General features: G+C 40.9%; 2 protein-coding genes across 2 annotated transcripts in view; one reads left to right on the forward strand and one right to left on the reverse strand.

Annotated features, from left to right (window-relative positions):
* The window catches only part of SHLD2 (shieldin complex subunit 2), an 88,495-nt gene extending 68,761 nt beyond the window's left edge, over nucleotides 1-19,734 (reverse strand). Inside the window, exon 1 of the mRNA XM_059169691.1 lies at nucleotides 19,642-19,734. The gene's annotated coding sequence lies outside the window, so the exon portion shown is untranslated. The remainder of the gene's footprint in view (nucleotides 1-19,641) is intronic.
* A 60-nt stretch (nucleotides 19,735-19,794) lies between these two features.
* GLUD1 (glutamate dehydrogenase 1) overlaps nucleotides 19,795-24,930 on the forward strand; it is a 37,014-nt gene continuing 31,878 nt past the window's right edge. The window contains exon 1 of the mRNA XM_059169694.1: nucleotides 19,795-20,516. Coding sequence (XP_059025677.1) covers nucleotides 20,063-20,516 — 454 coding nt within the window. The 5' untranslated portion in view covers nucleotides 19,795-20,062. The remainder of the gene's footprint in view (nucleotides 20,517-24,930) is intronic.

A 24,930-nucleotide genomic window follows, 5' to 3' on the forward strand; every position in this document is an offset into this window, starting at 1 on the left:
CTATGGAAATAAATAAAGAATATATGATAAAATTTTATGTAAATGCACATATTGCAACATGGTTTAACATTCTAGAAAATTAGAATACCGTTGACCCCTGGACAAAGTGGGCATTAGGGACATCAACTCCCACACAATCAAAAAATCTGAGTATAATTTTAACTCCCCAAAGTGATAGCCTACTGTCGAGACAATAACACAGTTGATTAAAATCTACTTTGTGTATTATGTATTACATACTATATTCTTACAATAAGGCTAGAAAAAAGAAAATGTTATAAAGAAAATTCTAGAAACAAGAAAACACATTTACAGTACTATACTGTATTTATTGAAAAAAATCCGCATGTAAGTGGACCCATGTAGCTTAAACTTGGATTGTTCAAGAGTCAACTATACTCAAAAAGTCTAATTTTAGGGGAAGGATTAAATACAGAGTGGCACATTAGTTCTATCATGCAGTCATAACAAATGATGTTGTAAAGGTTATGAATAATGCTATGTGAAAGCAGGTTATAAATATAGGCTCATAGTATAAGCACAGTTGCCTAAAATAAATAAACCAACAAAATACCAAATAATCAAAATATGAGAAAAAAACTAAATTTAAAAAAAAGTGAAAATATCAACTATGGTTGATTTGAGCCACAGGCGACCCTTCTTCCTCTTTTCCTGTATTTTCCAAGTTTTCTTTACTGAGTATGTCTTATTGTTACATATTTCTTTAAAAATCCCCCAAAATAAAATGCCGTATTTTCTCTCCAAAATTTTCATTAACTCTTATTTGCTACCACTTAGCCTTTGAGTTCTAATAGATGACAAAAGAAATGATGTCAGGTAAACTGGCCTAGTGGTTAAAAAGACTGACAAAGGGCCGCCTGGGTGGCCCAGTTAGCTAAGCGTCTGCCTTTGGCTCAGGTCATGATCCCAGGGTCCTGGGATCAAGTCCTGCATTGGGCTCCCTACTCAGCAGGGAGTCTGCTCCCTCTCCCTCTGCCCTTCCCCTCCACTGGCGTTCTCTCTCACTCACTCTGCCATCTCCCCCCTTCTCTCAAATAAATAAATATATCTTTAAAAAAAGATTGAAAATATTATGACGTGATTTCTTTAGAACGTTATCTATTATTTTGTGAGAGACAGAGACAGTTATATATCCAAGGAAGTCGTGTTTTCTGCCAGCAGAATTGTTCTCAGTTTACATAGTGAAATAATACACACCAATATCTTTTTTTTCAATTTATTTTATTTTATGCTTTTTTAAATGGAAGTGTAATTAACATACAGTATTTACTAGTTTCAGGTGTACAATATAATGATTCAACAATTCTACCTATCCATTACTCAGTGCTTACTTATCAAGGTAAGTATTCAAGAGCACATACCAGTATTCTTAGCGCTCTGTAAAAATACCATGCATCATGACTCTAAGTATTTCTTAACCCAAGGAAGTCTGAAAGCCTATTTTAAATATGCCAAAGATCAATATAGTAGAGCCTCTGGTTTTAAGAAAGGCATTATGGGAGAGGTAAAACTTTGAGGGTATGGTCTTGCAACTTTATAAATTGTCACATTTTCTAATTCCAAAGATAGACATTTAATATGTAGCATTTTGGGTTATAATTTTTAACTTAAACATGATTTAAATATTGCTGCAATAGTATTAAATTTTTAAGTCATCAAGGAGAACATGAATCATTCTTATTGCTATTCCCTCCTTTGGGGACTCAGAACTTTTAACATTCCCCTTCAAGACGGCATCAGGCTTTCCAAAGTCCTGACAACTTATCGCACCCCAATTCGGACTCAGGATTTTCTCTACCACCTATCCACCCCTTAGAGACAAGTTTGTCAAGGTCAAAAGATCAGGTGAGTACCAATCACTTCCACCCTGCCGTCCTCCTCACCAGTGCTAAGCCTCGCCAAAGAAAACAGCCCCGCGCTAGGATTCTTTATGACACGCTGAGCAAAGGCCACAGATTGCTAAACATTGCTAAGTAGACCTGAAATGAATGAAGTCATCTAGCTCTGCGCATAACCCAGTCTCTCAGTCTGTCAGCATAAACATATTTTCCTACAAAACTAATAAAAATCTGGAGGTCAGCTAAGACCACCATGTTTTTCATCATTACCACGATCATCCAAAACCTAAACCCCTCCAGGTAATTCCCCTTCACTACTGCACTCTGATCTCATTTTCTGCTAGGTACTCTCCCCCTCCTCAACCACCATCCAGTCCTCCAGTAGCTCTACTTCCTGATGACCCTTTATACTGTTCCCCTGTAAACAAATACCCAAAGCCTTGAACCAATCTGAGCACCATTCCAGCAGTCTTCTTGTCTAAACTAAAATCTGACCGCAGCTATTCTTTCTGCCCTCAGCAAACGCACAGCACGGAAGTCAGTCCTTGTTCACCATCGAGGTTCTGCACCCTCATGTACCTCTTTAGAGGCACCCTCAAAGTACTCCTTTTGAGGCACCCTCAAAGTACCTCTTTTGAGGTGTCTGTCCTATTCCTACCTCTCTCTCCTTGTTTCTGTCATCAACTGACCTCTTAGTCACTTTCCCACATCCACCAAAGACTTTGGAATCTAGTTCCGAATCTTCCCAGCCCTTGCTCAAGAAGCATTCTGAGCAATTCACTTTCTATGAAGCTGACTCCTCTGCACCCGAGCTTTACACCTCCCTTATCTGCTCAACCCCAGTAACCTTCACTTTCTCTGCTTCAGAAACCCATTCCATAGCCAGCTCTAGCATTCAGTCATAACCAGCAACTGCTCCTCCTAGTTAAGCTTCAATTTAACTTCATCTTAAATTCTAGCATCCAGTCTCAACCACTTCACATCCCAGCAGCCACTTTCTGGTTTCGGTTGTTCCCTAGTTTGCCTCGAGTCAATGGCCCATCACTTCAAACACCTTCACTGCTGGAATCTCTTGCCTCCCTTTCTGCCACACTGGCTCGTTAAATCCAGACCAAGATCAATCTACTCGTTCAACTTGTCTGCTCAGACGCTCGGGCTGCTGAGCCCTGAGATGCGGGGGTGGGGGGGATTGGGGAGGAGATCACTCACACAGCTACATACACCAGAGCCAAGAAAAATGTGTCATTACAATTCTTCTACGTAATTCTGTTCAGTTAGCCCTCTCATTTCCCCCAATGGCTTTCTCAAAACTCTCCCTTTCTCCCCAAACTCTCCCCTACAGTCACCATCTCCTTCCCCTATAATCTCAGCTAATGACTTTATCCCCCTCACCTCACTGGAAAAATTCATCAAGTGTACTGAGGCCCCAAATTCCTCACCTATCCCCCAAACACTTCTTCGTTGACCCCATCTCTCCTTCCATTATCCCCATGTCAGTGGAAATTATATTCCTACTCCTACTCAAACCCTGTAACTTTACTCCATTCTCTCTAATCCTAAGGATAATGTTCAGCCAAACTCACATACCTCCTTCTTCCTGTATCACTTCTCCCTTTCTGAATTCTCCTGTGAAGCATATAACCATACTTACGTCTCTCTCATCTGGATACAACATGTGCTCAACCTACTATCCTTCAAGCTTTTGGAAAAGAATGTCTGCACTGTCTCCAACTCTCTTGCAACCATTCACTCTTTGTCCTCAGCAATCTGGCAGTGTCTCCCCCACAGAGACTTCACTGGCGTTTTTCTGCTAAAGACACTCCATCATCTCCTCGATGCTCTGCCCTTACGTCAGTTGACCTATTTTGAGACATTTGACACTGCTCACCACTGTCTCTTAAGACTTCTCAGTTTTAATTTAACAATATCTACTGGACACCGACTTTCTGACAAGAACTGGGGATAAAATGATGAGCCTGGCACAGTAAGCCCTCAAGGAACTTAGAGTCAGATGGAGTAAGCTTCTACAATCATACTCTTCTTTCAACCTCTCAGATCACTCCTTCCTTTCTCTACTCAACGCTTAGAGACTCATACTCCCTCAGGACTCCTTTCTTTGCTCTTCTCACATCCATCCTGGGATTACCATGTTCACACTGCCTACTCACTGATGATGACAAAATACAGATCTCTAGCTTAGAAGTCTATCCTGAGCTCTGGACCCACTCACTCTCTATGAAAAGATACCAGTACTTCAATATCTCACTATCTTGATTGTGAATTTTGATGAAGTACTGAATTTTGATGAAGTCAAATTATCTATTTTTTCTTTGTTTGTTTGTGCTTTGGGTATCATATTTAAGAAACTGTTGCCTAGGGACACCTGGGTGGCTCGGTCATTAAACATGCCTTTGGCTCAGGTCACGATCCCAGCACGCTGGAATCCAGCCCTGCATTGGGCTCCCTGCTCAGCGGGAAGCCTGCTTCTACCTCTCCTACTCCACTGCTGTGTTCCCTCTCTTCCTGTGTGTCTCTGTCAAATAAATAAATAAAATCTTTGGGGGAAAAAAGAGGAAGAAGAAGAAGAAGAGGAAGAGGAAGAAGAAGAGGAAGAAGAAGAAGAAAGAAACTGTTGCTAATATAAAATCATGAATATTAACACCTATGTTTTTTTCAAACAGTTGTGTGCTTTCAGCTTTTAGATTTAGGTCCTTAATCCATGAAAACCATAATTCTCAAAAGCTAAGCATTTTACTTGCAATATCTAAGGGTTTTTTAAATTCTGAGACCCTGGCTTTCAATATGACAAAGCAGGAAGACTTTGCTGGCAGAGTTTATACTGTAAACTATGGCACACAGGAAGTGGCAGGTGATGGCGTAAATGTGGTTCTCCCACAACAATCAAGATGACATAAAAAATGGGGTGGGGGTGGGAATAGAGAGAGAAAGAGGAGGTAGAAAATAGGTAGAAGTTTAGAATTCTTACCTCTTATCCCATCTGAAGCTAAGTCTTGGGGTGAGAAAGGGTAAGAAAAATCTCTAGTATGTCTGTGGGGAAGGACCCAGAAGAGAAGATAACCATCTTTCCCTTTTCTAAGTTATAGTCCAGGGAACTGCAAGTTTTTAGCAAAACCTTATACCTACCACTATATCAGTGTTAAGAGCCAATGACATACCCAGACCGTATTCCTGAAAAGCTGCCTCAGAGACCTAAGCACACCAGCATGGCATGGAAACTGTCAAGAAGTTTACTTTGGGCCAGGGTGCCCAAAACAGCCTTGAATCAAGGCGTATCCAGCGCACACAGACCTGTTGACCAGAGGTCATGGTAGTAGCGGGGACATCAGCCTCAGACGCAACAGAGCAGATGGTGCCATTCGACACTAAGCCAGTCAAGGCACAGGTTAGCAATGGCCAAGGACAGAGAACGGACCAAAGACAAGATGCCCCTCCTCAGTGCCAGGGAAAATTATATCACTTCTATCAATACTCTACACCCCAGGAAAAAAAAAAAAAAAGAAAAAAAAAGGTAGAGAACTATGTAGAAAAAAACTGAATTTATCCAAAGGACTGATTATTTACCTAAGGATCTGAGTAAACCTGGAATTAATTAAGCTAAACCAGAAGCTACTGACTTTATCCTAAATTGGCAAAATTGTCCTCTACTACCTTGTAGAAATAAGAAGCTCCAGAGCTAAGGAAATTTTAGTTATAGAGAGATAACTACATTTTGTAGTTGACAAAATTTATGCCTGCTATACAACAGCTGGGCTTCGGCTACACAAAAAGTAAACTGTAAACCCCCTGTCAACGTGATCTACCTCTCCAAAGGTACAACATCTAGCACTAAGCATGGACAACCATAATCACTCTGGTTTCCTTCCATTCCTAAAATACGCCAAGGTCTTTGGTCTTTCCTATATTAGAGATCTCCACATGCTGTTTCCTTCATTTGTGCTCCCATGGGTCTTCACAGAAGTTGCCCCAATGCAAACTTTAGCTTCCATTTAAATGTTTCTTCCTTAAAAAGGCCTTCGCTGACATCCTAAATAAAGTAGCACAGCACCTATGATTTCCAACTTGAACAGTCCTCAAAATTTCACATGCCCACTAGAATAAAAGCTCTGTTCTTGCCTGTCTTGTTCACCAACTACCCTAGTGTCTGGTCCATGACAGGTGGTCAATGAGGAACTAATGAATCAGAATAAAGTGTGATAGACAAAATAAACTTTAAAACCTTCTGACAAATCCATGTATTAAAGAATTTAAAAAATTAAAAGTAGACAACTACCATATTCCAATTTGGAAATCCAAGTAAAAAGAAAGATCATACATAAATAAGTTTCTATTTTTATTTTTAAAACAATGTAATTATAGAGTCTTAGAAAATGGTTATATGAAATTATAGAGTAACTTCTTCAGGCTAAAGCCTCTTTTTTTTTTTTTTTTAAGATTTATTTGTTTATTTGACAGACAGAAATCACAAGGAGGCAGAGAGGCAGGCAGAGAGAGAGGAGGAAGCAAGATCCCCGCCAAGCAGAGAACCCGATGCAGGGCTCGATCCACGACCCTGGGATCATGACCTGAGCCGAAGGCAGAGGCTTTAACCCACTGAGCCACCCAGGCACCCCCAGGCTAAAGCCTCTTAAAACCGAAACACAAAACAGAAGCAAGTCCAACAAACCATCAAGATGGTTATTATTATTATATTATAATAATATATTATAATTTTATATTATTATATTATATATTATATTATTATATTTTCTTTGAAAATAATAATAATAAATATTAAAATAATTAGGTGCACAGGAATAAAACTGAGCCTACAAAAACTTTACTGAGGAATAAAAGAAACTGTCTAAACATAATGGGAGATGCTCCACACTCTTTTCATGGTTAAACAATAATGTAAGATATCGATTCTCCTTACATGAATCTATAAACCTACTACAACTTCAAGGAGAATACAAAAGGATGGGGGCACCTGGGTGGCACAGTGGGTTAAGCCTTTGCCTTCCGCTCAGGTCATGATCTCAGGGTCCTGGAATCGAGCCCCGCATCAGGCTCTTGGATCAGCAGGGAGTCTGCTTCCCCCTCTCTGTGCCTACTTATGATCTCTCTCTCTGTCAAATAAATAAATAAAATCTTTAAAAAAAAAATACAGAATGGTGTATTTTTTAAAGTTAATCCTAATCAATATTAGACATACTGAAATATAAATAACAATATAAGTTCCGTTTTCCAAATGAAGAGCTAGATTCAAGCCAACTCTTCTTATGAAAACAAATAAAAACACAAGGTGAAACATAAAAAACAAATTTTTTGCCACTAAGAGTTAATATAGTAAGGAAATTAGCCAACTAAATCTATAAGAGAAAACCAGCAATCTAGAGTAAGTTAGCATTGGAGCTGCTTTTGATGAGAACATTTGATCATGAGGGAAAATATACATTTTTGTTTGATGGTGTCATGAGGTACTAGAAACATAATTCAAAGCACGGAACCCATACAAAATGATGAGCCTACTAAGAAAGTGTCCCCACAATAACCTGTACCTCTAAAGGGCAACACCCTTAGGGTAACAGTCATCAGAAAGTAAACCAATGCCTGAAGTCTTATAACCAAGATTTGCATCATTTGATGGCCCAGGAAACTGCAAACCTTGGATGATGTGGTACCTTGCCTGACCCTGGGCACCTACAGAATGAAGCACCAAAAAAAAAAGTTGGAAAACACAAAAAGAGTAAGAAACACAGAAGATAAAGTGAAGGAAGATAGAACAGGGTAGAGACAGTATTGGAAGAGGTAACAGGTACAAATGTTCTAGAACCTGCAAAGATATCCATCTCTAGATTCAAAAGTTGCAAATAATAACCAACGAATAGAGGATACTGGTAAAGCCATTAAACTGGTCCAACGAAGAGACCAGCTATCTGGTGAGCTGCCCCACCTCATCTCTTGCCATTTCTTCTGTCTTTCCCTCCCTCCCCAGCAGACCCACATAAACACACTCTCTGGCCACAGTGAAGTACGACACAGTTACCTAGCACTGACTATTCAGTAGTTTAAAAAGAAGACATTTCGATCAGTTCTGAAAGTAGAGAGAAGGATATTATGAAAAGACACGAGCATTAGAAATAAAACTTAACTTGGAAAGCCATTTTTCTGACCAAATCACATCATGGGTTTCTGGCCAGCATTTAGACTGGACATGGCTGGGTACTTGCCCAAAAGGCAGTCAGTCATCTGTAGCCTGAGGAACAAGAGATGAAGGTCACAGGGTACCAAACACAACCGTCCAAAAGAGCTGGGAGCATAGATCATGATTAAGATCAACGGTAGAGCTCCAGGTAACTCAGCAAAAAGCATGCTGGTCAACACAACAATTTGGCTGAAATGACAGTTAAAAATCTCCCTGTACCAGTAGTAATTTCTTAATTTTGATAAATGTATTGCGACTATGTAAAATGTTATCATTAGGTAAAGATGGGTGAAGGGAACTCTGCTGTATCTTTACACCTCTTCTATGTATCTAAAATTCTAAAGAAAAGTTATGTCAAAACAAATTATTATAAATAAAACTATTTCAAAATAAAAATTTTAAAAGTGGAAAAATTGAACACATCTAGTCATTGTTTTTTTCAAATTTTAGTATTATAAATACATCATGGAGTGCTTCTATGAGCCTTGATACATATTTTTAAGCATTTTCTTTCATATTTCAGATTTTTCAGGTCTTATCCTACTCTAAAATTCAAATAGGTGGCTGAGTCAGATGGGCATCTGACTCCTGATTTCAGCTCAGATCATGATCTCAGGGTAATGAGATCAAGCCCTGAGCCCGGGCTCAGTGCTGGGTGTGAGCCTGTTTAAGACTTTCTCTCCCCTTAGGGGTGCCTGGATGGCTCAGTGGGTTAAAGCCGCTGCCCTCAGCTCAGGTCACGATCCCAGAGTCCTGGGATCAAGCCCCACATCGGGCTCTCTGCTCAGCAGTGAGCCTACTCCCCCCCAACCCCACCTGCCTCTCTGCCTACTTGTGATCTCTCTCAGTCTATCAAATAAATAAATAAATAAATCTTTAAAAAAAAAAAAAAAAAAGATTTCTCTCCCCCTTGGGGTACCTGGGTGGCTCAGTTGGTTAAGCTGCTGCCTTTGGCTCATCTTGATCCAGGGATCCTGGGATCAAGCCCTGTGCAGGGCTCCCTGCTCAGCAGAGTGCTTGCTTCTCCCTCTCCCTCTGACTGCTTATGCTCTCTATCTCTGTCAAATAAGCAAAAAAAAAAAAAAAAAAAAAAATCTCTCCCCCTTTCTTCCCTTTGTCCCTTCCCCCTCCTCAGTTGAGCTCTCTATCTCTAAAAATAAAATAAAATTCAAAGTCATTTTTTTCCATTTTTAACTGTTTTAACTGATAGCTATAGAGAAAAATTAGGAAAGCATAGGTGTTCCATAATGAGAAACAATACAGAAAAAGCAGGGATTTGGACTAGAAATAACATGAGTCTGCAGAAATAAGTTAGGAATAAATCTAAGCATCCTTTGTTGTCCCATCTGTTCTGTTTCCAAGTTCAGACAGCAAGAGTTGGGTCAGCGAGGAATACTTATGGTTGAAAATGCACAGTCATCTCAGGCCGATGGGCAGGCTATTGTTCCTATTCACACACTTTTTCATTTTTCTCTAAGAAAACGTTAAAATAAATAAAAACCATAAGAGGCAAGGAACTGGTATTTCTCAGGGTTCAGGTTTTTTACGTTTTTTCCCATTTAAGTTTTTTCTAGTTAATTTAAAGCCAATTGTATTTGTTTCTCTAATGTTATCTTCACTTTTTTTTTTTTTTTGGTGTTTGTATTGTATAATAAAAAAGGCAAGAAAGAATATGAAATTACAGAAGACCGTCAAAGTCTATCATTCTTTACAATACATGTTAAAAAATACCAAAAAATTGTTATTCAAAAATAATTCCATTTTATATCTGACCTAGAAAAAAACACATGAAGGTAGGGATACATACTTGCTTTAAATTGAGCCTCTTGTCACAGCTTCCCTGGAAGCTGGAAGTCCTGACACCTCTTTTCTCCCTGTAATAGACATTCCCACGGACGAACAGCTCTTCACTGATACCTCATTTTTTTTTTCATAGCTGATCGGAACTTCCACTGTGGATGGCTGGTGATTCTAGAATCTAAGATGAATCTCTCTGTGTTTCATTGGTTCTAGATGGCCCTCCAGGAATACAATTATAAAGATGACATCCTTGGCAAGAAAAATGTGGAGGGCAAATATATATAAAGGGCCATTTTATGTATCTGCCCTGTGCATCTTCAAAGTAGTCTCACCTCAGGGCATCGGGGTGGCTCAGTCAATTGCATCAGACACTTGATTCAGTGGCTGGGATCTCAGGGTCTCATGACCTATATAAGAGCCTGCTTGGGATGCTCTCTCTGCCTCTCTGCCCCTCTCCCCAATCCTGTTCACACATACAAGCTCTTTCTTGCTCTCTCTCAAAAAAAAGGAGTCTTACCCCCAACTGTGCTTCTGACAGTGTGTACTATAGAACACAGAGACTCCAGTGACACTGTCACACTTGTCCTTAGCACAAACACAAGAACTAATTTCAACAGAAAGACCAAACAGATGATCCCTCCTGTAGATGTGACTCATTTATCTGTGTCTTATACCACTGCCAGTAAGTTGCTGGTAGCAGCTTAATCTGAAGATCCATTGAAATCATTTGAGCATTTGATATTTCTTTACAACTCCCAGACTTTCCCCCAGAAACTGAGGATGTGTTTTCAGTTTCCATTCTGTTCTCCTGACTGGCGATAAACACTGCAGCATGAGATGTTGCCTTATAAGCTGTCAGTGCCCCCCCTCCTCCTGGCCAAAAGAGACATATTTTAAAACTATGATCATTACATAAAATCTCAAAGGGAAATAGACTTAGCAAATGTCTCAAAGTAGAAAACATGAAACATAATGAGAGTTTTCAAAGGGAACTGGGTTCTAGATTTCTCAATGTAGAGAACATGAAACCACAAGCACAATTCCCAGAGGTATATTTAAGAATGTTTCCCCCCTTTCAAACTGTGCTTATTTTCTAAGAGAATATATTATCACAGTAAGAGAGCACTTAGCAGGGGCGCCTGGGTGGCTCAGTCAGCTAAGCATCTGCCTTCAGCTCAGGTCATGATCCCAGGGTCCTGGGATTGAGCCTCATATCTGGCTCCCTGAAGCCTGCTTTTTCCCTCTGCTTCCTGCCCCCACTGCTTGTGTTTTCTCTCTCTGACAAATAAAATCTTAAAAAAAAAAAAAAATGAGAGAGAAAGCACAGAGCAGGTCAGTTATTTTCTGTGGCAAATACAGCAAACACTGCTGGTTGCCAACTTCACAATTATTCCTCCTGCTCTTTCTTCCTCACTGGCTGTGCCTATCTGTATTTCAGAAGTTCAGAGCGTCAGAAAGTTCTCCTTCCTGCCTCCTCCACAGTGAGGGCACAGCATGGAACCTGTTCCTAAGGTACTAGGGCCTACCTAAAAGAGCTGAAGCTGGTCAACAGGCCTTTGAAAAGGTTAGGTTTTCTTTACCAACAAAGGAACGCATATGGGAGGAAAGTTCTGTTCTCCCACATAGCATTTAGTTGTGCCTGGATGTGACCCCTGGAACTGATGCAGCAATCTTCTGAACAAGAGAAACCACCAACTTGCTGACTGTCACACTGAGAAAAGCTCTGGGTTCCTTGAGAGTATCTCTGAGCCCTTTACCAACCACCAGAATAGCCCTGCCTCCAGGTTTCTTGTTAGATAATAGTTAATCTCATTTAGTTTGCACCTTTAGTCTCTTAGACTAAAGCCACTTTTATCTGGATATTGTTGCTTAAGGGCCAAAACATCCCAACCAATACAGCTAGCAAGTACCTGTTCCCTTCACTATCTTGGAGTTAGACCACTGCTACTTAGCTGATGCCACCAGCCATGACCAGTGTCTATGCCTTGATCCCTCCCGCCTCATTCATGTTTTTCTTTTCTATCAAGAGCAGACTCAATGTCACTACACTCACATCTGCACTTCAGGATAAAGTCAGTTTCTTCACAACTTTTCCATGGTGAACGTGAAGGTGTTTTTTGCTTCTCCAGCGCACAAATATGCCTCAATTTTTAGCTTATACTTTCTTATTATTCAAACTTCAATCTCATATTAAGATCACAAGTGATCGGGGTGCCCGGGTGGCTCAGTGGGTTAAAGCCTCTGCTTTTGGCTCAGGTCATGATCCCAGAGTCCTGGGATTGAGCTACATATCAGGCTCTGGGCTCAGCAGAGAAGCCTGCTTCCTCATCTCTCTCTGTTTGTCTATCTGCCTTCTTGTGATCTCTCTCTGTCAAATAAATATATAAAATTAAAAAAAAAAAAAGATCACAAGTGATCTAAAATTTCCAAAAAGTGGGGGAGGGGAGCAAGCCTCGGTGGCTTAGTTGGTTAAGCATCCAACTCTTGTTTTTCACTCAGGTCATGATCTCGGGGTCATGAGATCAAGCCCATATGGGGCTCTGTGCTCAGCACCAAGTCTACTTGAGATTCTCTCTCTCTCTCGGCCTCTGCCCCTTTCCCTGCTCTCTCTAAGATAAATAAATCTTTAAAAATCTTTAAAAATCTTTAAAATTTCCAAAAGGAAGTGTGAAAGCTAGGATAAAGACTGGATTTTATAAAGAGGCATCTACATAGATCAATAAATGTAGCTGGATGGTGAGGCATCTGGGATGATGAATAATTGAATGCGCTGTCCTTTTTACATATAAGGAAAACAAAAGATCTCAATTAAAAAACAAAGAAAAAGACAGGCGTAATGAATTATATACAGGTGAATTCAGAATCCTACCTTAGTATAGCTAATTTTTAGGAGACCTCATTTGTTTCTTGCATACTATGCTTAAAGAGATAAAAGTTCCTATAATGAGTTTTCACATTTACTCACAACATGGAAAGAACCCTTAAGTAAGAGTTGATAAAAACCTTTGTTGAATATTATTCAGCAACAAAGCAAAATTAAAACTTAACCAAACTACAGAAATAGATATGAGTGGCATGTAATTTATTAGGAAAAAATGGTTTTTAAAAGGAAAAACACATGGCGCCTGGGTGGCTCAGTGGGTTAAAGCCTCTGCCTTCAGCTCATGTCATGATCTGGGGTCCTGGGATCGAGCCCCCCACAGGCTCTCTGCTGAGCAGAGAGCCTGCTTCCCTTCCTCTCTCTCTCCCTGCCTCTCTGCCTACTTGTGATCTCTGTCTGTCAAAAAAATAAATAAAATCTTTTTTAAAAAATCAAAAATAAAAGGAAAAGCACTAGAAATCCTAAAAATTCCAGGTTCTTTTCTTGGATACAGTTTGTTTTTTACTTACTAAAAAAAACATGCTCACTAAAGGGGACAAAAGATGAAAATTACAACTTTTCTGAAAATCCATGAGAAACACCAAAGTATTAGAAAAAATTTTCCTGAAAATTACAAGCACAAAGGCTTGATATAATCCATGATATACCAAAATTACCAATGCTGGGAGGAAAAAAAGGGAACTAGGGGATATTCATTTTTCAACCAAACTATTGTTTGGTTTTTTGTTTTGTTTTTAATTAATTTATGTATTTGAGGGTGGGGGAGAGGGTGAGGGAGAGAGAGAATCCCAAGCAGACTCCCTGCTGAGACAGAACCCAATGCAGGCCTGATCCTTCAACCCTGAGATCATGGCCTAAACCAAAATCAAGAGCCAGATGCTTAACCAACTGAGCCACCCAGGCAACTCTCAACCAAATTTGTTTAAACCGAACCATTATGATCAAATTCCTTTAACCAAAGTGTATGCTACCCTACGCTCTCAAATCATGGTCTCCTTTACCTTCAGGCCTTTGCATATGGTGTTCCCTTAGTATAAGGTTCTCTTCTCTCCCCACACTCAACTGGCTGATTAATGAAGTACTAATAAGCACTTTTGAACTAAAACCGATTGAAACTTAGGGATGCCTGGCTGGCTCAGTCAGTAGAGCAGGCAACGCTTGGTCTCTGAGTCATGAGTTCGAGCCCCACAATGGGCATGGAGTCAACTTAAAAATAAATAAATAAAATAAAATATCGTCATAAAAAAAATCTATTAAGGAGCACCTGGGTGGCTCCATCAGTTGAGCATCTGCCTTCAGCTCGGGTCATGATCCCAGGGTGCTGGGATCGTGCCCCACATCAGGGTGCCTGCTCAGCAGGGAGCCTGCTTCTCCCTCTCCTCCCTGCTTTGTGCTCTCTCTCACTATCTCTGTCACTATCTGTGTCTCTCTCTCAAATAAATAAAATCTTTAAAAATAAGCAAGCAAAAATAAAATAAAATCTGTTTAAAAAAACTATTCAAATGAGAAAAATGGTGACCTAATAAAAGAAATATCAAGATTCTTAGTTCCTCATTTAGAAGCCCTTGTTTAAGAAGTTAAATATCTGACTTGTCTACAGAGAGTAATAAATTATGTCAAATGAGAACTAAACAACTTTAAAGGAAAACAAGATTCTGACCACTGTTAAATTCTTCCTAAGTTCAAATTCACTACTCATACTTAAGAAGGCATCCTGAGATGAAAGACTGAAAACTGATGTTCTATGTAATAGATTATTCACTGTAGCACTGCTGTAACTTCAAGGTATTAGGAGCAATTTATGTGTCCATTGAAGGACTAGCAAAAATAATTATAACACACGCATACCACGAAATAGGGCATAATAACAAATAAAATGAGCAATTAGCCAGTAAAATAAAATAAATCTATTGGAAAGGAAGAAGTAAAACTCTCTCCCTTTGGAGATGATCTTGTGTACAGAAAATCCTAAGAAACCTACCAAAACAATTATGAAAACTAATAAATGAGTTCCATAAGGTTAAAACACAAGATGTCAATATACAATAATCAATTCTATTTCTGTAAGGTGAAAAGAAGAACTTAAAAAGGAAGTTAAGGAAAGAATTCCAATTATAATAGCATCAAAAAGAATTAAAGGCTCAGTAATAAACTTCTTTTAAAGATCTGTTTATTTGAGAGAGAGAGAGACTGTGCACACATAAGTAGGGCAAGGAAGGGCAGAGGGAGAGAGGGAGAATCTCAAGCAGACTCCCTGCTGAGTACAGAGCCCAACACAGTCTCCATCTCACCACCCTGAGATCATGACCTGTGATCACAACCTCAGCTAAAACCGAGAGTCAGATGCTTAATGGACTGAGCCAATCAAGCACGCCCCCCCCCCAGTAATAAACCTAATGAAAGAAATACAGAACTTTTTTTTTCAAAGATTTTATTTATTTATTTGACAGAGAGATCACAAGTAGGCAGAGAGCAGGCAGAGAGAGATGGGGAAGCAGGCTCCCTGCTGAGCAGAGAGCCTGATGCAGGGCTCGATCCCAGGACCCTAAGATCACAACCCAAGCCAAAGGCAGAGGCCCAACCCACTGAGCCACCCAGGTGCCCAAGTACAGAACTTCTCTGAAAAGACAACAGGGCTGAGAGCAATTTTTAGAAACCTAAACAACTGAAAAAAAAATCTCATATTCATGAGTCGGAGATGTGATATCATTAAAATGGCGCTCCCCAAACTGATTCAACCCAATCCCAATAAAAATTCCAGGCAGAATCTGTGCAGCAATTAACCACTTGACTGTAAAATTCATATGAATAGTCAAGGGACTCTGAAAACCAAACAATCTTGAAAAAGAACAAAGTTTGAGGAGTCACACTTCCCAATTTCAAAATCTACTACAAAGCTACAGTAATCAAAACAGTGTAGTACTAGCATAAAGAGAGATATGTGAGCAAGTGGAGAAGAACTCAAGAGTCAAAAACAAATCCTCACATTTAGGTCAATTAATTTTTGAAAGGGTATGAAGACAATTAAATGGGGAAAGAAACAGACTTTTGAACAAATGGATATTCACAGGCAGAAGAATGAAAGTAGATTCCTTCCTCATTCCATATACAAAAATCAACTCAAAATCCATTTTGAAACCTAAAACATAAAAGAACTAAATATAAAAAGACCTAAATGTAAAAGCTAACAATCTTAGAAGAAAACATAGGTGTAAATCTTCATGACCTCCAGTTAAACAATGGTTTCTTAGACATGGTACCAAAAGCAAAAGCAACAAAAGAAAACATTAATAAACTGGACACCAAATTTTAGAATTTTTGTGCTTCAAAAGACACCGTCAAAGAAGTGAACAAACAACAACAGAATAGCAGAAAACACTTCCAAATCATGTATCTAATAAGGGATTTGTGACTAGAATATATAAAGAACTGTAACAACCCAACAATGAAGAGGAGAAATAATCCAACTTAGAAATGGGAAAAGAAGGGGCACCTGGGTGGCTCAGTCAGTTAAGCATCCAACTCTTGATTTCAGCTCAGGTCATGATCTCGGGGCTGGTGGGGGGTGGGGACTGGTGGCGGTCTCATGAGATCAAGTCCTATATCTGGCTCATCGCGGAATCTGCTTATTCCTCTCCCTCTGCTCCTCCTCTCACTCGCTTGCTCTCAAACAAAGAAAGAAATAAAATCTTTCTTAAAAAAATAGGTAAAGGAAATGAATAGACATTTCTCCAAGAAAAGATAGACAAATGGCCAATGAGCACATGAAAAGATATCCAGCATCATTAGCCACCAAGGAAATGCAAATCAAAACCAAAATGAACTACTATTGCACCCCAGAAAATAACATGTGTTGCCGAGGATGCAGAGAAATTGTATCCCTCATATGCTGCTAAAAAGAATTAAAATGGTGCAGCTCTGTGGAAAACAGTTTGGCAGTTTCTCAAGATTAAAAAACTTTTTTTTTTTTTTTTTCAAAAGGTTAAACAGCAATTCCATTTCTAGGTATATACCCAAGAGGACTGAAAACATGTTTCCACACAAAAACTTGTACAAGAATGTTCATAATAGCATTATTCACAATAGCCAAAAAGTGAAAATAACCCAAATGTCCACGATAAATGGATTAAAAAATGAGAGAGCCATACAACGAATACTATTTAGCCATGAAAAGAAATGAAATACTGATCCATGCTATAACATAAATGAATCCTTACAACATTATCCTAAGTGAAAGAAGCCAATCACAAAAGGCCACCTACTGTATCATTCCACCTAAACAAAATGTCCAGCAAAGACAAATATAAACACACAAGGTAGGAAGTATGTATTACTTTTCCAAGTCATTTTTTTTAAGGACTATGAGGTTCTTTTATTTTTATGCTATGTCTTTCTAAATCCTAAAATTCTTCTTCTGTGATATTTTTAAAAGCACTTGAAAACATAAAAGCATGCAATGGATCAAAGAGAAATGACCTGGAATTTTAAAACAGCTAAGGAAAACTCATAAATGTCAAAGCCAGAAAACTGATTTGTCTTTGTTGAATATCATCAAATGACCAATATTCCCTTCAGTTAAATTCTGGCTTCCTTTTGAAATGGAAATTACTCATAAATTTAAACTTTAATTTTCAAAATAACTATCTTTTATAAAGCAATCATCAATGTTACATATAGAATTGTTGAGTCACTATATGGTATACCTGAAAGTAATATAACACCCTATGCTAACTGTACTGGCAATTAAAATAAACTAAATCATCACTGTGAAGCTGAAACTCACTATACCTTACATCACAAAAATTTAAACTAAATGCAACAATACTTAACATATTTCTTGGGATAGCAGCAATAGAATAACTTTGGGGTAGAATACACAGGTTTGAATCTCAGCCTGCTGTTTACCAGCTGCGCAACCATCAACAATGTACTTGGTCTCTGTGAGCTTTAGTTCCCTCTTCCATCAAACCAGGAATTATAATACCTACTTTAGTTTAAAAACAAATACTCCGTCTACTTATTAAATGGGGGGAATAAGAGTAGTGTTTGGAAAATTTCACTCCTTAAACTTATCTATAACATTTAGGGGTGCCTGGGTGGCTCAGTTGGTTAATCAGCTGCCTTTGGCTCAGGTCATCATCTCAGGGTCCTGGGATCTTGCCCCACATCAGGCTCCCAGCTCAGCTGGGAGTAGGCTTTTCCCTCTGCCCCTCCCTCTGCTCTTGTTTTTTCTCTGTCAAATGAATAAGTAAAAACTTTAAAAAAAAATTCCCTGTACCATCTGAATTTTTTTTTTACAACTTATATGTAATTTTAAAACATAATGAGGATTTAAAAAATAAAAGCATCTACCTTTTGGGTTCTTAGAGCCCTTTTTAAAGTCATTTATAGATAGAAGACTCTCAGTTACAGATGACCTCCTCACTATTTCCATAGGCTTTCCAACTTTTGAATTTAGATGAATAAAACTTGGGAAGAAACAAAGTTAAACATTGATGTTTCTAAAGGCTATGGTTATCACAAAAGAGATAATTGGGGCAATAAAACTAAGCTTTGAAACCACTTTCCTCAAAACACACCAAAGAATTTAATCTCAAGGGAAAAAATGTCCACATGTTTCTGGATGCTAATTCACTTTATTCTAAAATTTTAGTATCTGGGGTTCAATTTTCATGGGTTTTTTTGTTTGTTTGTTTTTTGTTTTTGTTGTTGTTGTTGTTGCAATGTAAAATGATACCATCAAGTGAAAAGGAAATTTAGTACCTTAATTTTTTTTTACCAACAAGACAAAGATTCAGTTTAGAGAATATTTTTCAGTGAAAAACAACACACAAATATAAATAATGATACATTTATCTAGCAAATAAGATAAAATATAATCTGCATCTTCTTTGCTTTGAGAGTACACTGAGATAGATGAATGTAATTTAACTAATTTACGTTGCCACTTCATACTTCGCAGTATATTGTAAGAATTAAGAACATTCTCTTCCATGTTCTAAGAGATGAATAAAGTGAATGTCAGGAAGTAAAGTAGTTTTGCAAGTCAAAAAGGTGCCATTTTAAAACCACCAAGGTACACCGTTCCTAGTAAAGCTGAGAATGAGGCCTTCGGTACCTTTTCTTAAGAACTGAGTCATTAGAATGAAACAGGTGCCTAACCTACCCGTAAGGAGTGTAAGACTTTAGCATTCCTCAAGTGTATGCAAGTATAAAATTAACCCTCATGAAGCTTAGACGTTCACAAATCCTACTCTGGGCCACTTAATAACTATATTACGGAGAATGTGCTGGAGTCTTATTATTGCATTTCTAGAGTGTCTTTGTTTTTAGACCGTATTTCTAAAGAGGGGAAGCACAGTCAGTAAATCTTAGAAAACTGCAATGACTCACGGTAACTATGATCTTCACATTGATGAGTGGTTGCATGGGGTAAAATTTAAAACTTCATTTTTTTATTAAGGCCAGTGGACAAGGGATTCCCCAGCTCCCACGCTTTCTCCTTTCCAGTTCCTGCAAGCCACCTCCCAATGACATTTCCGTGCTTCATTCCCCGAAGGCAGAGCCAAGCCCACAGCCGCGCCTTCAACCGCCGCTTCACGGTCTCGGCGCCCCTCGTTCGGCCCGCGCCCCGCAGGGACGCCAGAGGACGGGCCAGCGGGGTGCTGGGCCGCCACCCCGCCCGAGGGCGTGCGGACGGAAACGAGGGACACCAGTGACTCACGCGGCCCGGCCCGCCGCCAAACCGCACCACCTTCACTGCCGCGGGGCCCGGGGATCCGCCTCTCAGCGCCCCCGAGGGGGAAACAAGCTCCTCCCCCGCAAGCCCCTTCCCGAGCTGGCCCCCTCCCCACACTGGCCCCCTCCCCAGATCGAGGTCGGGGGCGCGCACAGACCTGAGACACCGCCTCCCTGTAGATCCGGCCAGTCCTAGGAGGCCTCGCCCCTCCCTCCCCGGCCGGTGCGAGCATGCGCACTGAGCCCTGCCGCGTCTGCGCGCCCCCGAGCGCCCCTGCAGGCACGCGCCGCCGCCTGGGAGGCCGGGCGAGGCCGCGGCAGAGGCGGAGGCCCGGCTCCCAGGGCGGCGCGCGCCGCCCCCCCTCACCCCCCCAGCGAAGCCCTGCCATTCACCAGCGACTTGCGCCCGCGGCCCCCAAGTCCGTCCTCCCCGTTAGGCGGCGGGCGCCGGAGGGGAGGGGACAGCCCAGGGGGCAGGAAGCTGCAGCTTAAAAGAGCAGCGGGCGCCGGGCCCTTCCTCCCTCCCTCCGTTCCCGGCCTCTGCGAGTGCCTCCGCTCCGCGGCCTCCGCCCCGCCGCCATGTACCGCTGCCTGGGCGAAGCGCTGCTGCTGTGCCGCGCGGGGCCCGCCGCCTTGGTCTCCGCGGCGGCCGACTCGGCCGCGCTGCTGGGCCGGGCCCGCGGGCAGCCCGCCGCCGCCGTTGCTGCCCCGCAGCCGGGGCTCGCGCCGCCCACCCGGCGACACTACAGCGAGGCGGCGGCCGACCGCGAGGACGACCCTAACTTCTTCAAGATGGTGGAGGGCTTCTTCGACCGCGGCGCCAGCATCGTGGAGGACAAGCTGGTGGAGGACCTCAAGACCCGGGAGAGCGAGGAGCAGAAGCGGAACCGGGTGCGCGGCATCCTGCGGATCATCAAGCCCTGCAACCATGTGCTGAGCCTGTCCTTCCCCATCCGGCGCGACGACGGCTCCTGGGAGGTCATCGAAGGCTACCGGGCCCAGCACAGCCAGCACCGCACGCCCTGCAAGGGAGGTGAGCGCCGGCCGAGCCCCTCGCGCCCTCCCCCGCTGTCCTGCCCAGCCGGGATGGGCACTGGCCCCCACCCACCCTCGCCCCGGCCCCAGCCGCGGATGTGTCAGGCTCGCGCGGACCGTGATTTTTCCTCCCGAAACCGCCACGTAGTGGTCCCACCTTCTGCCCGGTGACCCATCATCCCCGGCCCCCGCCTGTGGATGTTGCATGCAGAATAGATGCTGCACGGCTCTTCTTAGGTCCTAGTGTAGGTGACACCTAGGGTGGGTCCTGACGAAATGCACTTCTAGAAATGGGAATGCCTGGCCCATCTGACTGTGCCTTTGCAAGTTTTTGTGAGCGTCTATGACTCACCCGATCACGAACTATGAAATAATTATTTCCGGGTTTTTTTTTTCCTCCACTCATTTTTACATCAATGGCAAATGATACCGAAACATACAAAGTGAATTACCTTTTACGTTTGAAATCTAGACAGTTTTGCTAACCAAATGATTTTACTAATTACACATTGGTCTTTTAAATCACGTCATTTTTCTGACCTGACACTCCTGTTTTGCACATACCAAAGAAAAAGAAAGAAAGAAAGAAAGAAAAGAAAAAAAAGTAATGCAAAAGCGACGTAACATCTCCGACAAACAAACACTGGGCGCCCTGACAGTAAATCTAAAGGGTGTAGAATGCAGGACAGCCCGCCAGCCAATGGAATGAAATAGCCCTGGGGGTGTGTACTGGTCCTGGCTAGCACCAGATTTGAGCTTGGGGAAAAGATAAAGTACTGAAGAAAGGAGTTGAGTCGGTTAGAATTTGGTAGTCTCAAGTTATCCTGTACTTAATTTTTTTTTTTCTGTACTTACATTTTTGAGATTTGGCTTCCTTCGAGCAAATATAAACTTAAAAAAAATTTTCCCCAGTACATGGCACAGTACATCTTCTAAAAGTGCTTAAGCATAACCTAGAAAAAGGGCACAACCACTTTTTTTCTATTTAAAAAAAAAAAAAGATGTTGAGTTAAGGACCCAGGGAGTTGAAGTCTTGGTGGAGGTTGCTTGGCAAATAAGCACAGGGGAGGGTGTTGGGCTGGACCGTTTCTCTACATGAGCCTGGTACAGTATTCAGTATAAGAGCTGACTTATAAGGATAGTCTTTAGAAATCTCTCTTCTGGAAAAATTGGAGCTCTGCTGGCATTTCCAAACTGGGAACAAAGGTTGCCTGAACCTGTTTAATGATTTACTGGCTAAATTTGCATTGACGCCACCTTCTTCTAGGACAGACCTTTAGAGCTTAATACCCTCTAGCTCTCGTTGCTCTTCTCAAACTAATATTTGAACCACTTTGACCTTTAATTTCCCTTTGCTCCTCCAAATTACATAAAAGTTAGTTTCCTACATCACCTTCCTTCTTCCTACCACTCCCTATTCTCTAAACCAAGAATACAAGTTTAGGCTCCCAAGAAAAGCAAACAAGGATGTTGGAGGAAGAGAAGTTAGCAAATTCTAAGTTGCTATGTTTCTTTAAAATGGCCGTCTAGTTGATATTACTGTCCTCTTGGCAGTATATTCCAGTAGCTTAAAAGATAAGCAAGTAAACCATTATAGATATTTTTCTGCAGGGTCTGATTCCGTTTCCTTGAAGTTCTTTATATTCCTCTATTCTTTATATGCTGAGTCCTCTCCTATCACAACTCTACAAACTCATTAAAGCAACTAAAATTTACCATGGTTTGTCACTCCTCCTCTTGTTGCCACAGCAGTTTTAATGCGAAAATACTGAACCTAGCCAAACCACATCAGCCATATTAAGGCTCTGTTATTGTAGCATTTGCTTGTACCGAAGGGTAAGAAACAATTCTCTCCAATTTACCCCATTTATCGGAAGGCATGTACTGAAAGTGCTATCAACTCCCAGCTTACAAACATAGAGAAACCGAATTGCAACTAATAATTAGTTAAGCAGGCATTGCAAGATAATGTAACATGAAAATTGGCCTCTATAAAGTGGTAAATGTATTATCTTAGGGAATTTCAAAGACTTCAAGGAGATAATAGGATTGATTGGGCAGGATTATATAGCTATGAAAGGCCTTAAAAATATTTTTGTGTGCTTTACTTAATGCATGGGTGTGCTAAATAGTTGATCAGCAAAATTTGGATAATGTGGACGTGCATGCTTTGCTTTTTGTAACACTCCAGGATCTTTCTTCCCATTTATTACTTCAATCTGACTGCAGAGAATGTATATTCGATGAGCACCTTATTTTGAGTAGTTTTTGTTTCCAATTAAACATTTAAAGCTTTTTTTTTTTTTTTTTTTTAACTTACAAAAAGGTTGTTGACCTTCATGGTTGCACTCTGGTCTTACAAAATTTATTAGGTGATTGAAATTTCCAAGGATGCTTTGGATAATCCCTGTGGCTTAAGTAAATCTTTCTCTTTTAAACATTTTCTCTCACCACCTCAGCTGCCTTCTCTGCCAGTGTTTTTGCGCGCACATGCACACACAAACTCACACACACACAGCCTTGTTGGCTGTTCATCTTTTTCATAACCCTCAGTGTTCTGCATCTAATCTTCCCTCAAGAGTGACCTTCTACCTGAGTTTTCTGAAATACAATTTTCAAGGTTGAAGCAAAGTAACAACCTAATTATAATCTGTGTAAGGGGAACAGGTGGTTTGAAGACCTGGGGGTGGCTGATGTGTACTTTATTCCAAGTAAATATTTAATAATACATTTTTGTTTTTTTGCTCCTTTCCCCGCAAAGCATATTTACCTGAAGTCATCAGATTTTACATCTATTAAGCATTTGCAGTAGAGTATGCTGTAAACTCAAAAGGGAAATTTCAAGAGCAGACTTAATATTTTCAACAAAGATGAATATTGTGGGAATTTCTGCTTTGAGAAGACTTTTTCATAGTTTCTTAAATGTTTGAAAACATTATCAGTGTTTGTTTCTGTTAACTTTCTCAGAATAAATCCTGTATTCTGTTGGCCCATGGTTCTGCAACCAGTTCTGAGACCTGTGCAGTACCTTTTCAGAAAGATGTTTATTGTTTAAGAATCAGTTTTGGGAGGGCACCTGGGTGGCTCAGTCAGTTAAGCCGCTGACTCTTGTTTTCAGTCATGGAAGTCTTGGGATCCCTAGCATGGGGCTTTGCACTCAGAGGGGAATCTGTTTTGAATTCTCTCTCTCCCTCTGTCCCTCCCCCTGCTCTTGCGTGCTTCCTCAAGTCTTTTAAAATTTTTAAAAAATAAATAAAAGTCCGTTTTGGAGGAGAAGTACAGATTGATATTAATTGATGTAGGAGCAATTTAACTTTATCTCCTAGGTTGTTTTTCCCTAGCTTCTTACTTTCATACTAGAACTATTAAGCCAAAGTTCCCTGTTCCTGCTTCTTCCTTCTATCATAGAACTTTCTAAAATTATCATCATTTTAAATAATGTTTATGGGGGTGCCTGGGTGGCTCAGTGGATTAAAGCCTGTGCCTTTGGCTCAGGTCATGATCCCAGGGTCTTGGGATTGGAGTACCACCTCTGGCCTCTCTGCTTGGGGGGGGAGCCTGCTTCCTTCCCTCTGCCTGCCTCTCTGCCTACTTGTGATCTCTGTCTGTCAAATAAATAAATAAAATCTTTTTAAAAATAAATAAATAAAGTTGATGGACTACAAATGGAATAGTCTGGTACACTGACCCTAAATCTTTTGTTAAACTGTAAATATCAGTACCCCCCCCCCAAAAGTATAAACTATAATAACCCATGGACTTGTTCTTTAAGAGCCAAAATGCAAAAAAGCAATGGGAGGTAGACAGTGTTTGTTCTAGTCCCTGGGGGACAGGATGCTGGGGTGGAGGGTATGGGAGGCTGCTGAGGTTCGGAGTCCAGTAGTATCATTCAGCCAGTCCTCTGGGTTACCACTGCATAGTGAATGGTGGTGCTTTGTAGGAAGAGTGTAGAAGGTACTGATACTGTTTTAAAGTGACGCATGCTTTGCCTTCACTGGGAAAAAAAAAAATGTTTCTGACTTATTTCTGCTGTGCCAGATTGACAGCCGGCAGAACATGGGTAACTTTGAATAAATACTCACACTCAGTATTCTTGAAGTGTGAGTGTGTGTCCGCATCTGTTCCCACAAGAGAAAATGTAGCCTTTGTAGATAAACTTAGGATTTAACTCAGTCTGAAAATTCCGTTAAAAGACAGGTGATTTGTAATGTGTTCTCGCCCTAGCCCTCATCCCTGAGGGTTTTGTTGCCGCGGCTCCTGCTGTTGTTTTTAATCCTTTTTAATTAAATCCAGAACTGGGTTGCCATGATAGAGGCTTTTGAATTTCATGGGAGACAAATGCATCAGATGGGATGCATCAGAAGGCAGTTCAGTCTTCCCCTCACTTCGGGCAAATCCATGTAGGTGGCTGG

Source organism: Mustela lutreola, chromosome 4, assembly GCF_030435805.1.
Source record: "Mustela lutreola isolate mMusLut2 chromosome 4, mMusLut2.pri, whole genome shotgun sequence".
NCBI classification, from domain to species: domain Eukaryota; kingdom Metazoa; phylum Chordata; class Mammalia; order Carnivora; family Mustelidae; genus Mustela; species Mustela lutreola.